The sequence below is a fragment of the Eucyclogobius newberryi genome, unplaced genomic scaffold (assembly GCF_026437365.1).
Source record: "Eucyclogobius newberryi isolate DKJ021-1_F unplaced genomic scaffold, fEucNew1.0.hap1 SCAF_22, whole genome shotgun sequence".
Taxonomy (NCBI): domain Eukaryota; kingdom Metazoa; phylum Chordata; class Actinopteri; order Gobiiformes; family Gobiidae; genus Eucyclogobius; species Eucyclogobius newberryi.
The window spans coordinates 28573352-28588394 of NW_027315857.1; the positions used below are offsets into that span (position 1 = coordinate 28573352).

A 15043-nucleotide genomic window follows, 5' to 3' on the forward strand; every position below is an offset into this window, starting at 1 on the left:
AATCGGGCCCGATCGGGCGGTTTCAGTCTCGATCGCAATCGGATGTCGCGTCCCGATCACTGATCGGATATACATTTTACTCTTATTAGTTTGATCAGCGCTATACATTTCAAGCCTATTATTATACATTTCAAGCTTATTATTAGACATGAACAGCTCAGTAGAAGTCCCTCACCTCCGTATAACGCATGAATGGATCACGACTTTTTACTGCTGTAAAGCCCACACTTTACGGCAGTAACCTTTTGTTTTGTTTTCGCCGTGCGATCCTGCACCATGGCTGATCCCACACAGCAGAGCGCATTAAACAGATTAAGGACAAAATGCTTAACAACTGGGGCATCGACAAGCAAAGGGTCCATGTCATTTTGCGCAACAAACGCTGCTAATATGAAGAAAGCCCTGGGTGAGACGAGGGTGAGACGAGGGTGAGACGAGGGTGCGGAGGGTGCGGAGGGTGCGGAGGGTGCGCTGTGTGGCGCATTCTTGCCATCTTATGCGGACATGAGGACTTGCTTTCCCAACGCGGCGTGATAGTCACCGTGGCGACCGCGAGGACATTCAGACGGATTTCATCAAGAAAAACATACATTTTATTATTCTTCACCAGAAGAGTATAAAGAGTGTAGTTCTGAAAAGCACATTATGTCTTACTTTATGACACTGTTTCATTAAATACACATTTTGTGCATTTGTTTACTGCTGCCGGTGTTTGAAGTTGAGCTGCTATTTTTATTTAATTCAAATTTCGCACTATTATTTCTTATTCAAGCTCAAAGAAAGGTTTCACTGTTAAAGTGTTAGAAAATAAAATAAAAACTGGGGACAACCTGTTTGTCCATTTTTATAATGTGTAATGAAAGTATCGGATCGGGACTCCGTATCGGCAGATACTCAAAATCAGATGACTTGGAATCGGATCGGGGCCAAAAAACCCTGATGGGGACGTCTCTACAAGTAACGCTACGGGACCTAAACAACCAAAGCTGACAGTCCACGGCTCGCCCGCCTCACAAGCTAACAAAGCTAATGTGGCTAACAAGTCTGGCGTGCCAGACTGCAGCCTTTACCCACATTTCTGTTGATTTGAATGATTTGGGAGATTGGATTTGTGAGAAAATGGAAAAATACATGTAGAGGGCGGCTGGAGGGTCAGTATATCCAGTTCTTTGTGAGGAGTGGTGCCAGGAGCGGCCGGGGAGCTTTCAGGGGCCCTTCATTAGGACTTCCCTCCTCTTTACGAGCTTATAAATGCTCAGGTTTTGGCTTCAGTGCATGTTTTTAGCATGAACCCTTTTGTTTTATTTTTTAAATGTATTTTATGTGTTTCCCTTTTAATTGTATCTACAAATATACAGAACACAAAACAGACCAAGACAGAATGAGTATAATGTAAAAACATAAAAAACATTTGAATTACATTGAACATCAAAAACACATAACACCCACCAGCCCCGCAAGGGCTAAAACCCACTTTATATATACTATTTTATCATAACTCTTATTTTCATTGTCAATACCAGCAAGCTATACATCATTTTAAAGATTATTTTCTCAAACAAAATGAATATGTCATTTATTAGCATTTAAAAATATTCCCCAATAACAATTACCAAAAGTTTGTGCAAACCACTCTGAGGGAACCCTAATTCGTGGTGGCGATTGGAATTCAACTTACATCAGATGTGTCGATCTCAGGAGGCACAACAATAACTAAGAAGTTTCATAAAGTAATGAAGAATATAGGACTGATTTACTTTTGGAGAGAGATGAACCCCAGGGCGCGCCAGTATACACAGTATACACAGTATACACAGTATACACAGTATACACATTATACACAGTATACACAGTATACATATTTTACACAGTATACACATTATACACAGTATACACAGTATACACATTATACACAGTATACACAGTATACACAGTATACACAGTATACACATTATACACAGTATACACAGTATACATATTTTACACAGTATACACATTATACACAGTATACACAGTATACACATTATACACAGTATACACAGTATACACAGTATACGCAGTATACACAGTATACACATTTCACACAGTATACACAGTATACACAGTATACACACTATACACACTATACACAGTATACATATTTTACACAGTATACACAGTATACACATTATACACAGTATACACAGTATACACATTATACACAGTATACACAGTATACACAGTATACGCAGTATACACAGTATACACATTTCACACAGTATACACAGTATACACAGTATACACAGTATTCACATTTCACACAGTATACACAGTATACACAGTATACACAGAATACACAGTATACACAGTATACACTGTATACACAGTACACACATTATACACATTTTACACAGTATACACAGTATACACAGTATACACATTTCACACAGTATACATAGTATACACAGTATACACAGTTTACACATTTCACACAGTATACACAGTATACACAGTATACAGAGTATACACATTTCACACAGTATACACAGTATACACAGTATACACAGAATACACAGTATACACAGTATACACATTTCACACAGTATACACAGTATACACAGAATACACAGTATACACAGTATACACAGTATACACAGTATACACACCCACCCTAACCCCGATCACGTGTTCTGCGACTGTTGCTCAGGAATATTGCACTGAATTCAATAGAGCAAAATGGGACATTTCTGTTCCGTGATTTCTTTTCTTTTCATATATTTTGATTTCATTGTCAAAATATGCTATTTTACATGATTTATTTCATGCTTGCTCTGTTTTTCTGTGTTTTGTTCTGTTCTGTTATGTAAAAAAAATACATATAAAACAGAAAATGTGATGCAATCCCCAGACCTCTGCTTAAGTGCAACGTCAACCTATACAAATATAGTCCTCTCACAACATATTTACATACTGATGTTCCTGTAGAGTTTTACAGTGAGCGGAATATTGCACAATGACAAGTCGGCTTTGACCGCTCAGAGCTGAGCAGTTTGATGGCGACAGATTTCTTGAACTTAAGTCTCCCTCTGGCTCTCGTGTGTTTGTAGAAAGAGGACAGTGGGATAGTTGGACCTTTGGCGTATTTTCCTCCAAATGGAACTTTCAACCTCATGTACTATCCATACTACGGCAACAAGGCTCAGGTGAGGTGAATTTAGACCTGGTTTGGTTTTGGTTTAGTCCTGGTTTAGTGCTGCTCCAGTTTGTTCTCTATGTGTTATTCTCTTATTGTTTGTTCAGGTGAATTACACACAGCCGCTTGTTGCTGTGAAGTTCCTGAACGCGACTCTGAACACAGACCTCAGTGTCGAGTGTCGCATCAACTCCAACACTTTGGGTGACGTCTACGCCAACGAACGGGACAAGTTTGCAGGACGAGTCTCCTTCACTGTGCGCATCAATGCTTAGACGCAACACAGACCCTCTGTAGAGCAACTTTAGACCCAAGACTCACCACAGACCGACCTTAGAATCACAATAGACACAAGACCGACCTTAGATTCAGACTCACAACAGCCCAAAAACAACCCGACATGAGAATACAACGACACAAACATCTACAAGAACCAGGACAAGACCCAATGTCTTTATGATCGAGTCAAGGAGCCGCAGAAAGAATCCATATCAGCACTAAATCCGGAACCAAGAGTTGATGTGACACCAACTACACTCAGGACCAGAGGAGACCCGATAAGACTGGTTACAATCCACCTGAACCCGACCAGACCCTATCAGGACCAGTTATAATCCACCTGAACCTGACCAGACCCTGTCAGGACCAGTTATAATCCACCTGAACCTGACCAGACCCTGTCAGTACCAGTTATAATCCACCTGGACCTGAACAATGTGCCATGTGATGTTTCTGAAGCCAAAGAACGTCACAACTTCTTCTGCCACAATTAATATTATTTCTACTAAACTATAACTGGGCCTGTCACAATAAAACATCTGGAAGTGTTTTTATTATATTAGTTTAGTTATTCTTTATTTGACAGGGACGAGGAGCAAATCCATGAATCTTACAAAAGTAAAGCTCTGCTGTAGATTTATCTTGTTTCTTTGCGTCTGCTGTAGATTTATCTTGTTTCTTTGCGTCTGCTGTAGATTTATCTTGTTTCTTTTCGTCTGCTGTAGACTTTACTTGTTTCTTTGCGTCTGCTGTAGACTTTACTTGTTTCTTTGCGTCTGCTGTAGACTTTACTTGTTTCTTTGCGTCTGCTGTAGACTTTACTTGTTTCTTTTCGTCTGCTGTAGATTTATCTTGTTTCTTTTCATCTGCTGTAGACTTTACTTGTTTCTTTTCATCTGCTGTAGACTTTACTTGTTTCTTTGCGTCTGCTGTAGACTTTACTTGTTTCTTTGCGTCTGCTGTAGACTTTACATGTTTCTTTGCGTCTGCTGTAGACTTTACTTGTTTCTTTGCGTCTGCTGTAGACTTTACTTGTTTCTTTGCATCTGCTGTAGACTTTACTTGTTTCTTTGCGTCTGTTGTAGACTTTACTTGTTTCTTTTCGTCTGCTGTAGACTTTTCTTGTTTCGTTGCGTCTGCTGTAGACTTTACTTGTTTCTTTGCGTCTGCTGTAGACTTTACTTGTTTCTTTTCATCTGCTGTAGACTTTACTTGTTTCTTTGCGTCTGCTGTAGACTTTACTTGTTTCTTTCCGTCTGCTGTAGACTTTACTTGTTTCTTTGCGTCTGCTGTAGACTTTACTTGTTTCTTTCCGTCTGCTGTAGACTTTACTTGTTTCTTTGCGTCTGCTGTAGACTTTACTTGTTTCTTTGCGTCTGCTGTAGACTTTACTTGTTTCTTTTCGTCTGCTGTAGACTTTACCTGTTTCTTTTCATCTGCTGTAGACTTTACTTGTTTCTTTTCGTCTGCAGTAGACTTTACTTGTTTCTTTTCGTCTGCTGTAGACTTTACTTGTTTCTTTGCGTCTGCTGTAGACTTTACTTGTTTCTTTGCGTCTGCTGTAGATTTATCTTGTTTCTTTTCGTCTGCTGTAGACTTTACTTGTTTCTTTTCGTCTGCTGTAGACTTTACTTGTTTCTTTGCGTCTGCTGTAGACTTTACTTGTTTCTTTGCGTCTGCTGTAGACTTTACTTGTTTCTTTGCGTCTGCTGTAGACTTTACTTGTTTCTTTGCGTCTGCTGTAGACTTTACATGTTTCTTTGCGTCTGCTGTAGACTTTACTTGTTTCTTTGCGTCTGCTGTAGACTTTACTTGTTTCTTTGCATCTGCTGTAGACTTTACTTGTTTCTTTGCGTCTGTTGTAGACTTTACTTGTTTCTTTTCGTCTGCTGTAGACTTTTCTTGTTTCGTTGCGTCTGCTGTAGACTTTACTTGTTTCTTTGCGTCTGCTGTAGACTTTACTTGTTTCTTTTCATCTGCTGTAGACTTTACTTGTTTCTTTGCGTCTGCTGTAGACTTTACTTGTTTCTTTCCGTCTGCTGTAGACTTTACTTGTTTCTTTGCGTCTGCTGTAGACTTTACTTGTTTCTTTCCGTCTGCTGTAGACTTTACTTGTTTCTTTGCGTCTGCTGTAGACTTTACTTGTTTCTTTGCGTCTGCTGTAGACTTTACTTGTTTCTTTTCGTCTGCTGTAGACTTTACCTGTTTCTTTTCATCTGCTGTAGACTTTACTTGTTTCTTTTCGTCTGCAGTAGACTTTACTTGTTTCTTTTCGTCTGCTGTAGACTTTACTTGTTTCTTTTCGTCTGCTGTAGATTTATCTTGTTTCTTTTCGTCTGCTGTAGACTTTACTTGTTTCTTTTCGTCTGCTGTAGACTTTACTTGTTTCTTTGCGTCTGCTGTAGACTTTACTTGTTTCTTTGCGTCTGCTGTAGACTTTACTTGTTTCTTTGCGTCTGCTGTAGACTTTACTTGTTTATTTTCGTCTGCTGTAGACTTTACTTGTTTCTTTCGTCTGCAGTAGACTTTTCTCTTGTCCCTGGGCAGATGCACCAATAGTAAAAAGAAAAGTACAGATTATGTTACTATTGGTCAAAACTTTATTTTGGGCACAAAGTCCATTTAAACAAACAAACAAACAAACAAACAAACAAACAAACAAACAAAAAAGAATATTAGATGGTTTTATTGAAACAGAAATAGATAAAATGGATGTAGTGATTATTGTGACAGGCAAAGTTATGACGACTTTGTTTTTCCACTGGAGTCGATCCGACTTTTTCACTGCCACAAATATGAATCACACGGATCGAAAGAACATATCATGAGTCCTGCCAAGGAATGACATCACTAATTATGACATAATGACATCACAAATGATGACATCACAAATAATGACATAATGACATCACAGATAATGACGTCATAAATAATGACGTCATAAATAATGACGTCACAAATAATGACGTCACAAACACCAGAGATCTGCTCCTGAAGCTGAAACGTCTCCAGATGATAATGTGCCATGTTGACACTTTGTAAACGTCATTTGTTTAGTAGAAATATCTCTCGCTCTTGGACTTTATTATTAGTCATTGGATTTTTTTCATCTTTTGAATTGAACCCTAACCCTAACCCTAACCCTAACCCTACCCTAACCCTGATCCTAACCCTAACCCTAACCCTAACCCTAACCCTAACCCTAACCCTAACCCTAACCCTAACCCTAGCCCTAACCCTAACCCTAACCCTACCCTAACCCTAACCCTGATCCTAACCCTAACCCTAACCCTAACCCTGACCCTGACCCTAACCCTAACCCTAACCTAACCCTAACCCTACCCTAACCCTAACCCTAACCCTACCCTAACCCTAACCCTAACCCGCTTTGTGTCCAAACTATGAGCCAAGGAACTGAGACCAAAGCAAACGATGAATCATAGGCTTCGTTCAACTGCAGCTCACGTCGACTTTTACAAACCCTAACCCTAACCCTGATCCTAACCCTGACCTTAACCCTAACCCTAACCCTAACCCTAACCCTGACCCTGATCCTAACCCTGACCTTAACCCTAACCCTAACCCTGATCCAATGTGACACATGTCAAATCTGTGACATATTTTCACTGGGAAAGTCCAGAATGAAACACAAATAAGGAGTAAAACACCCTAACCCTAACCCTAACCCTAACCCTGACCCTGACCCTGACCCTAACCCGCAAAATACAGAAGTAAAAAGTAGTGTTTTGGGAAAGAAAGTGAAAATATCAAAGAAAGATACACTTTATTATTCTTTATTATAGGGTTAGGATCTGTTTGGGTTTGTGTTAGGGTTAGGGTTAGGGGTTGGGGTTAGGGTTAGGGTTAGGGGTTGGGGTTGGGGTTGGGGTTGGGGTTAGGGTTAGGGTTAGGGGTTGGGGTTAGGGGTTGGGGTTAGGGTTAGGGGTTGGGGTTGGGGTTAGGGGTTGGGGTTAGGGTTAGGGTTAGGGTTAGGGTTAGGGTTAGGGGTTGGGGTTGGGGTTAGGGGTTGGGGTTGGGGTTAGGGTTAGAGGTTGGGGTTGGGGTTAGGTTTAGGGGTTGGGGTTGGGGTTAGGCTTAGGGTTAGGGTCTGTATCGCAGCGTGACTTGACTCATGGTCTTGTTTCTTCTGCACATGAGACGTTTCAGTGCTGTTGGGTTCACGCATGAAGATCTGAATGAAGTGACACGAGTTGCAGCGTGAACGTCGCCTTAGAATGCTATTCTTTCTCTAAACCTTCACCCTTTGTACCTCCTTTAACTCTCTAACTGTACCCTAACCTTTTGACCTTTTTTACCCTTTGACCCTTTTACACTCAACTGAACCTGCTGCGAGTCCTGCAGCAAAAAGCACTGCAACTGAAACACACTGCACTGTAGGAGTCCACTGAACGTCATATCAGGAGTATCAGGAGTATCAAGAGGAGTATCAAGAGTATCAAGAGTATCAGGAGTATCAAGAGTATCAAGAGTATCAGGAGTATCAAGAGTATCAAGAGTATCAAGAGTATCAAGAGGAGTATCAAGAGTATCAGGAGTATCAAGAGTATCAAGAGTATCAGGAGTATCAAGAGTATCAAGAGTATCAAGAGTATCAAGAGTATCAGGAGTATCAAGAGTATCAAGAGTATCAAGAGTATCAAGAGTATCAGGAGTATCAGAAGTATCTATCCTCCAGGTTTCTACGCTTTTTTCCCAAAGAGGTTTTTTTTGTAGTTTTTCCTGGCCGAGAAGGAGAGTCTAAGGACAGAGGACCCTGGGACATTGTCCCTCGCCACCACAGACATTGTCTGACTCCCTCGCCACCACAGACATTGTTGATTCATTTCTCCCTGTGGCCCTCAGAGGCAACTGTTGTTGTGATTTTGGGCCTTACAAAAATAAATTGATTTGATTTGATTTGATTTGATTTGATTTGATTTGATTTGATTTGATTTGATCAGGAGTATCAGGAGTATCAGGAGTATCAGGAGTATCAAGAGTATCAAGAGTATCAAGAGTATCAAGAGTATCAAGAGTATCAGGAGTATCAGGAGTATCAGGAGTATCAGGAGTATCAAGAGTATCAAGAGTATCAGGAGTATCGAGAATATCAGGAGTATCGATCCTCAGAGAAGTATCGATCCCCAGACATCAGATCTGTGACTCAGAAAGCACAACTTTAACTTGGAGGTTTTATCGATACAATAATGAAACATTTTAACAGAACTGCACTAAACTCACTGAGCCATATCTGCACCAATCACAGCGCTCGGTCACAGTCACATGACCCTCACTGTTTACACTCTTTATGTACTTTATGTTTTTGTGCTGTTTTTAATGTTTACACGTTTGTTCAAACCATATGCTCTGACTCGACGGAGAAACGAGGAAATTCATCTTTGTTTCAAGTTTGAAATGTTGTTTTTGTGTTTTAGATGGAAATATGTTTGAATAAGTTAGAGGTAAAAGAGATAAAATGTATAAAGTCATTAAGAGATAAATGTGTCCCGCGTCTCAAATCGCTTCAGATCTACAAGATACTTTAAAGACTTTTATCGAGATGAAGAGAATACATAAAGAAAGAAGGCAAGGAAAGGAGATGAGGAAAGAAGACAAGGGAAGGAGATGAGGGAAAGTGGCAAGGAAAGGAAATGAGAAAAGGGGACGAGGAACTAGATGAGGAGGAACTAGATGAGGAGGAACTAGATGAGGAGGAACTAGATGAGGAGGAACTGGATGAGGAGGAGAGTCAGAGCTGAAGCCGTCTGAGACTAAAGATTGAAACCAAACCTCACCTGTCAATCAAAACAACACAAACCCGCCCACTTGCCTGAAGCCACACCCCCTGCCAGTGTTTAATGTGAACTGATTAATAAAGAGAGTGGAACCTCAGACTGTGTGGTTATTGGGCTCATGAGCAAACTAAAGTGTCTGAATGTGTTACAGGAGAAACACAAACAAACTTAAGTTTAGAGATAATGACATAAATGTGCAGCTTTTTCATTATGTCAAGTTTTCAAATAAAAAATAAGGCGTTTTATGTGTCATATTATGTCATATTATGTCATATTATGTCATATTATGTCATATTTTGTCATATTATGTCATATTAGACCATGTTAAGAATAATAAAGCATTTATTAAAAGAACATTTAAATTATGTTTCAAATCTAATATTAATGAAGTTGTTTATTATTTAATAAACAACTTCATTAAAAAGCAATTTAACACTTTTAACATTTTTTATGAATCGTTTTAACTCTCATTTAATTCTTAGATACAAACCAAATGAAAAATAAATGAATGCTTTTTTACTTTTGATATGTTTAATATCTGCAACTAATCCTAACCCTGGGAAACTTTTAACTTGTCATTCTGAAAAAACTACAAAACCCTAACCCTAACACCCTAACCCTAACACCCTAACATTAACCCTAAAACACCCTAACCCTAACCTTAACCTTAACCCTAACCCTAACCTTAACCCTAACCCTAACACCATAACCCTAACCTTAACCCTAACCCTAACCCTAACACCCTAACCCTAACCTTAACCCTAACCCTAACACCCTAACCCTAACCTTAAACCTAACCCTAACCCTAACCCTAACACCCTAACCTTAACCCTAACCTTAAACCTAACACCCTAATCCTAACCCTAACCTTAACCCTAACCCTAACACCCTAACACCCTAACCTTAACCCTAACCCTAACCCTAACCTTAACCCTAACCATAACCCTAACATTCTAACCCTAACCCTAACCTTAACCCTAACCCTAACACCCTAACACCCTAACCTTAACCCTAACCCTAACCTTAACCCTAACCCTAACACCATAACCCTAACCTTAACCCTAACCCTAATACCCTAACCCTAACACCCTAACCCTAACACACTAACCTTAACCCTAACCTTAAACCTAACACCCTAACCCTAACCCTAACCTTAACCCTAACCCTACCACCCTAACCCTAACACCCTAACCCTAACCTTAACCCTAACCTTAACCCTAACCCTAACCCTAACACCCTAACCCTAACCCAAACCTTAACCTTAACCTTAACCTTAACCTTAACCTTAACCCTAACCCTAACCTTAACCCTAACCCTAGCACCCTAACCCTAACCTTAACCCTAACACCCTAACCCTAACCTTAACCTTAACCTTAACCTTAACCTTAACCTTAACCTTAACCTTAACCCTAACCCTAACCCTAACCCTAACCCTAACCCTAACCCTTAACCCTAACCCTAACACCCTAACCCTAACCCTAACCCTAACCTTAACTCTAACCATAACCCTAACACTCTAACCCTAACCCTAACCTTAACCCTAACCCTAACACCCTAACCTTAACCCTAACCCTAACCCTAACCCTAACCCTAACCCTAACCCTAACCCTAACCCTAACACCATAACCCTAACCTTAACCCTAACCCTAACACCCTAACCCTAACACCCTAACCCTAACCTTAACCTTAACCTTAACCCTAACCCTAACCCTAACCCTAACCCTAATACCCTAACCTTAAACCTAACACCCTAACCCTAACCCTAACCTTAACCTTAACCCTAACCCTAACACCCTAACCCTAACCCTAACCTTAACCTTAACCTTAACCTTAACCTTAACCTTAACCTTAACCTTAACCTTAACCCTAACCCTAACCTTAACCCTAACCCTAACACCCTAACCCTAACCTTAACCCTAACACCCTAACCCTAACCCTAACCTTAACCTTAACCCTAACCCTAACACCCTAACCCTAACCTTAACCCTAACCCTAACCCTAACCCTAACCCTTAACCCTGACCAAAATGAATGACGTCATCGTCATCATGGCTCATGGAAGTGGAACTACTTCTAGTTCTAGTATTTGTAGCTTATGCAGTGTTTTCATCAATCAGGGATTATGACAATATTCATTATGATAATATTCATTATGATAGTATTCATTATGATAGTATTCATTATGATAATATTCATTATGATAGTATTCATTATGATAGTATTCATTATGATAGTATTCATTATGATAGTATTCTTTATGATAATATTTATTATGATAGTATTCATTATGATAGTATTCATTATGATAATATTCATTATGATAGTATTCATTATGATAGTATTCATTATGATAGTATTCATTATGATAATATTCATTATGATAGTATTCATTATGATAATATTCATTATGATAGTATTCATTATGATAATATTCATTATGATAGTATTCATTATGATAGTATTCATTATGATAATATTCATTATGATAGTATTCATTATGATAGTATTCTTTATGATAATATTTATTATGATAGTATTCATTATGATAGTATTCATTATGATAATATTCATTATGATAGTATTCATTATGATAGTATTCATTATGATAGTATTCATTATGATAATATTCATTATGATAGTATTCATTATGATAATATTCATTATGATAGTATTCATTATGATAGTATTCTTTATGATAATATTTATTATGATAGTATTCATTATGATAGTATTCATTATGATAGTATTCATTATGATAGTATTCATTATGATAGTATTCATTTTGGTGTTTGTCCCCACATTGCAGAGGTGTTTGGTCAGATCTCAGAGGTCTCAATGGCAGATTGACCTGAAATTACTTACTTTTGCTTCTAAAATAGTCACAATTATTATTTGTTGTTCTTGCTATTATATTGTGATTCCCTGTGATTATCCTGGGCGATTTTAACAAGGGAAATCTCAGCAATGAACTACAAAGTACAGACAGTTTATCAAAGTCCCGATCAGAGAGAAGAACACGCTGGATCACTGCTACACAACAGCCACGCCTTCCACGCCGTGGGCGGAGCCACGCTGGGCTCGTCAGACCACGTCATGGTTCACCTGATCCTCACGAACAGACAGAGTTTGAAGCTCTCCATGACATCACACATTCTGTGAGGACAGCATTAAACCATCTCACACCAAAGTCACTTTGAACAATGACAAACCCTGGTTCACACAGGGGCGGAGCTAGAGCGCTACAAAGATGCAAAGTACGGGTTTAGCAAGAGGTATCGAGAGCTAGATCCTGTTACAACAAGCGTCTGAAGCAGCAGTTCTTGTACAGCAGCCTGTGTTGAGTGGCCCCGCCTCTGTGTGGAGTGGCCCCGCCTCTGTGTGGAGTGGGCTCCGGCTTCTTACAAACTACAAGCCCAGAGCCCCCCCTTCTGTGGATGACAGAAAACTGGCCCAACAACTTAACACTTTCTACTGTAGATTTGCCCCCCCCCCCCTCCCCCACTGTTGCCACCTCTGCCATCCCAAATCATTGTCCCTGTCCCCAAGAAGCCTGGGATCACTGGACTTCATGACTACAGACCTGTGGCACTGACGTCTGTAGTCATGAAGTCATTTGAGCGCCTGGTCCTCCCACACCTCAAGTCCTTCACCTCCCCCCTGCTGGACCCCCTGCTGGACCCCCTGCTGGACCCCCTGCTGGAGCCCCTGCTGGACCCCCTGCTGGACCCCCTGCTGGACCCCCTGTACACAAACTGCTGCACCTCCAGCCACGCCTGCGTGAAACTAATTAACCCTTGTATGGTGTTCGGGTCTGTGGGACCCGTTTTCAGTTTTCATCAAAAAAATAATAATACAATACAATATTTTTTCAAACTCAGACTCGGCCTTGGCTCATTTTCTGTGGAGAACAAATATCCGACATTTTCATTGACCGCTCACCATAACCCCGCCCACATTTATATTACGTACATGGTGTTCTGGACCCAGGGAACCTAAAAGGTCCTAGATGGACCTGAAGACCCAATAAACGAGCATCAAGTGCCACAAATACATTTACAACGGTTAGGGCAGGTGTTTATAACGTGTTCAATGGCTCTGGACTGACATGGTCCCTGCAGGTGTTCAGATTGTGTCGTGTAAACTGTGTTTTGCATTAAAATGACCTGATTACTTATGAAGTTCATTGAAATTCAAATAAATAAAAGTTTGTGGTCATGAAAAACATTGCTTAATTTGTAAATTAGTTTGATTTTGTTGACTCTCATCTTGGATATAATTGATTTTCTTGATTTTACAAAAAAAACAAAAACGAGTAGCACTTTAATCCATAAATATGTGATAACAAAGTTAAACATATTTGATGTTTATATTGCTTCTAATTGGGACAAAGTAAACATCAGTAAAATACAGCGGGTCCAACAGACCCGGAACACCAGAGTAACAAAACTATGAACACCACACAAGGGTTAAGTTTGCAGACAACACCAGCCTCATCACCATGACGACACCACCCTCATCACCATGACGACACCATCCTCATCACCATGACGACACCATCCTCATCACCATGACGACACCACCCTCATCACCATGACGACACCACCCTCATCACCATGACGACACCACCCTCATCACCATGATGACACCACCCTCATCACCCTCATCACCATGACGACACCACCCTCATCACCATGACGACACCACCCTCATCACCATGATGACACCACCCTCATCACCCTCATCACCATGACGACACCACCCTCATCACCATGACGACACCACCCTCATCACCATGACGACACCACCCTCATCACCATGATGACACCACCCTCATCACCCTCATCACCATGACGACACCACCCTCATCACCATGACGACACCACCCTCATCAACATGACGACATCACCCTCATCACCATGACGACATCACCCTCATCACCATGACGACACCACCCTCATCACCATGATGACACGACCCTTATCACCCTCATCACCATGACGACACCACCCTCATCACCATGACGACACCACCCTCATCACCATGACGACACCACCCTCATCACCATGACGACACCATCCTCATCACCATGACAACACCACCCTCATCACCATGACGACACCACCCTCATCACCATGACGACACCACCCTCATCACCATGATGACACCACCCTCATCACCCTCATCACCATGACGACACCACCCTCATCACCATGACGACACCACCCTCATCACCATGATGACACCACCCTTATCACCCTCATCACCATGACGACACCACCCTTATCACCATGACGACACCACCCTCATCACCATGACGACACCACCCTCATCACCATGACGACATCACCCTCATCACCATGACGACACCATCCTCATCACCATGATGACACCACCCTCATCACCCTCATCACCATGACGACACCACCCTCATCACCATGATGACACCACCCTCATCACCCTCATCACCATGACGACACCACCCTCATCACCATGACGACACCACCCTCATCACCATGACGACACCACCCTCATCACCATGACGACACCACCCTCATCACCATGACGACACCACCCTCATCACCATGATGACACCACCCTCATCACCCTCATCACCATGACGACACCACCCTCATCACCATGATGACACCACCCTCATCACCCTCATCACCATGACGACACCACCCTCATCACCATGATGACACCACCCTCATCACCCTCATCACCATGACGACACCACCCTCATCACCATGACGACACCACCCTCATCACCATGACGACACCACCCTCATCACCCTCAT

The 15043-nt window shown here is 41.1% G+C and overlaps 1 protein-coding gene and 1 long non-coding RNA gene across 2 annotated transcripts in view; both read left to right on the top strand.

The window, feature by feature from the left end:
* Positions 1-3555, top strand: part of LOC140371988 (sodium/potassium-transporting ATPase subunit beta-2-like) — a 23642-nt gene extending 20087 nt beyond the window's left edge. The window contains exons 7-8 of the mRNA XM_072459226.1: positions 3087-3182; positions 3280-3555. Coding sequence (XP_072315327.1) covers positions 3087-3182; positions 3280-3447 — 264 coding nt within the window. The 3' untranslated portion in view covers positions 3448-3555. The remainder of the gene's footprint in view (positions 1-3086; positions 3183-3279) is intronic.
* A 4797-nt stretch (positions 3556-8352) lies between these two features.
* Positions 8353-9343, top strand: LOC140371615 (uncharacterized). The gene is made up of 2 exons (XR_011928480.1): positions 8353-9086; positions 9173-9343. It is a non-coding gene; the product is annotated as an uncharacterized lncRNA (long non-coding RNA).
* The last annotated feature ends 5700 nt before the right edge of the window (positions 9344-15043 follow it).